Here is a 1,804-nt window from a genome sequence, read left to right on the forward strand (position 1 = left end):
GTGGAGGGGGGTGCGGGGACGAGGGGATGCTGGGTGGTTGGGGCGCCCCCAACCGATGTCACCAGCAGCAGCACGCACACCACGCATGAGCAGGCGAGATCAAAGCCGTGTGCCGGGCATGGAAGCGCCGCAGGCGTCACGCGCATTCAGGGCGTCCAGCCAGGCGCAGTGCTGGGAGCCGCCAAAGGCGCCCACCCCCATTCCTTGCAACCAGGGCCCAGCCGCCCAGCACAGCTCCCACGTAGAATGTCATCAACCCCACCACACACACTCCCTCTCCGACCCCTTCCACTCTCTCTGCGCCTGGCTCTCCTCCCCCCTCTCTCTCGTGCAGGCACTCTGGGCCCTCCTGCCTTCCCCCTCTCCCCACCTCCCCCTCCCGGGGCCCCATCCGCGGCAGCGCACCTCCCGAATCTCCTCTTCCAGCAAAACCTTGGCCGCCGCGAGGTTGAAGTCCGCAATCGCCTGCAGCGACGCGCTGCCGCCCGCCGCCGCCGCCGCCTGCGCCGCCCCCATTGCGCCGCCGACCGCCACTGCGAGCGCCTCCCCGCCGCCGCTCACCGTCCGCGGCGGCGGCGACGGCGTGCCGCTCTCGCCGCTCTCGCCGCTCTCGCCGCCGCCCGCGCCCTCACCCGCCGCGCGCTGCCGCTCGCCGCCGCTGCCGCCGCCTCTCCGCCGCTGCGGGCGCCGGCGGGCCGCCAGGTACCCCGTGTAGTAATCCCCCTGCGCCTCACAATTCGACGCCAGCCATGCCGCGTGCTCGGCTACGAGCCCCGCCATCTGGTCCGCCGCCCCCTGCACCACCTCCCCATCAAACCCCTTGGCGACGGGCAGCCCCGACGCGCCGCCGGCGCCCCCGAATATGTACGAGCCTGCGGCGCCGACGTTTGATATCTGCAGCGTCCGGTCTACGAATTTGTCTGCGCGCGCCACCACCGCCGCCACCAGCTCCCGCACCGCCGCGCGCTGCGCCGCGCCGTCCTTCTCCATGTCGGCCGTGAACCTGTCGAGCTGCGCCCGCACAGCCGACAGCGCGGCGACCTCTCCCTCCGCGGACGCGACCTCGGCGGCGATCTGGCGGCCGGCGGCGGCGGCGAGGGCGTCGGCGACGAACAGCGGCGTCTGAAGCTTCAGCCGCAGGCCCTCGCCCACGCCGCCGGCGCCGGCGCCGCCGCCGATTAGGAAGTCGTATATGAAGCGCTCGAACTCGCCAAACCTTTGGGAAGGGTGTGGCGGGTTGGGGGCGTTCGGGGTCAGGTGCAGGGATGCGTCTGGGTGAGGCAAGCAGGCGGCCTGTGCCACGCTTCCACATCAGCAGCCCCACTTGGGTGCGCCCTCACCACCAGCAGGTGGTGAAGGCACCCCACCCTCCCACCCACTCACACACGCGCCGGTGCGCACCCGCTCAACCACACAGCCACACGTACCTTCCCCCCCACACACACACATGCGCACACGCACGCGCACGCGCGTGTGCGCGCGCACACGCGCATATACCCCCACACATCCCCACGCCACCGCCACTCGACCCCGCCCGCACCTGCTGGCGCGCCACGCGGGGTGGTCCTGCAGCAGGTCGTCCGCCAGTGAGTCCATGGCCCCGCTGTGTACCGCGCTGCCGCACTCCAGCTTGGCCCGCAGCGCGGCGCGGGAGCTCACGGGCAGCACGCTGGGGGCGTCCAGCGACAGCAGGCGGCGCGCGTTGTCCGACACAAAGGCTGCCGGGCGTTGGCGATGGGTGTGTGTGTGTGTGTGTGTGTGTGTGTGTGTGTGTGTGTGTGTGTGTGTGTGTGCGCGCGTGTGT

General features: G+C 71.9%; 1 protein-coding gene across 1 annotated transcript in view; it reads right to left on the reverse strand.

Moving 5' to 3' along the window:
* Window positions 1-99: 99 nt before the first annotated feature.
* Window positions 100-1,804, reverse strand: part of MNEG_15349 (Uncharacterized protein in xynA 3'region) — a gene marked incomplete at both ends in the record, with an annotated part of 4,001 nt that continues 2,296 nt past the window's right edge. The window contains 3 exons of the mRNA XM_014036180.1: window positions 100-171; window positions 406-1,216; window positions 1,541-1,718. Coding sequence (XP_013891634.1) covers window positions 100-171; window positions 406-1,216; window positions 1,541-1,718 — 1,061 coding nt within the window. The remainder of the gene's footprint in view (window positions 172-405; window positions 1,217-1,540; window positions 1,719-1,804) is intronic.

Source organism: Monoraphidium neglectum (assembly GCF_000611645.1).
Source record: "Monoraphidium neglectum strain SAG 48.87 unplaced genomic scaffold scaffold05250, whole genome shotgun sequence".
In the NCBI taxonomy this organism is placed as follows: domain Eukaryota; kingdom Viridiplantae; phylum Chlorophyta; class Chlorophyceae; order Sphaeropleales; family Selenastraceae; genus Monoraphidium; species Monoraphidium neglectum.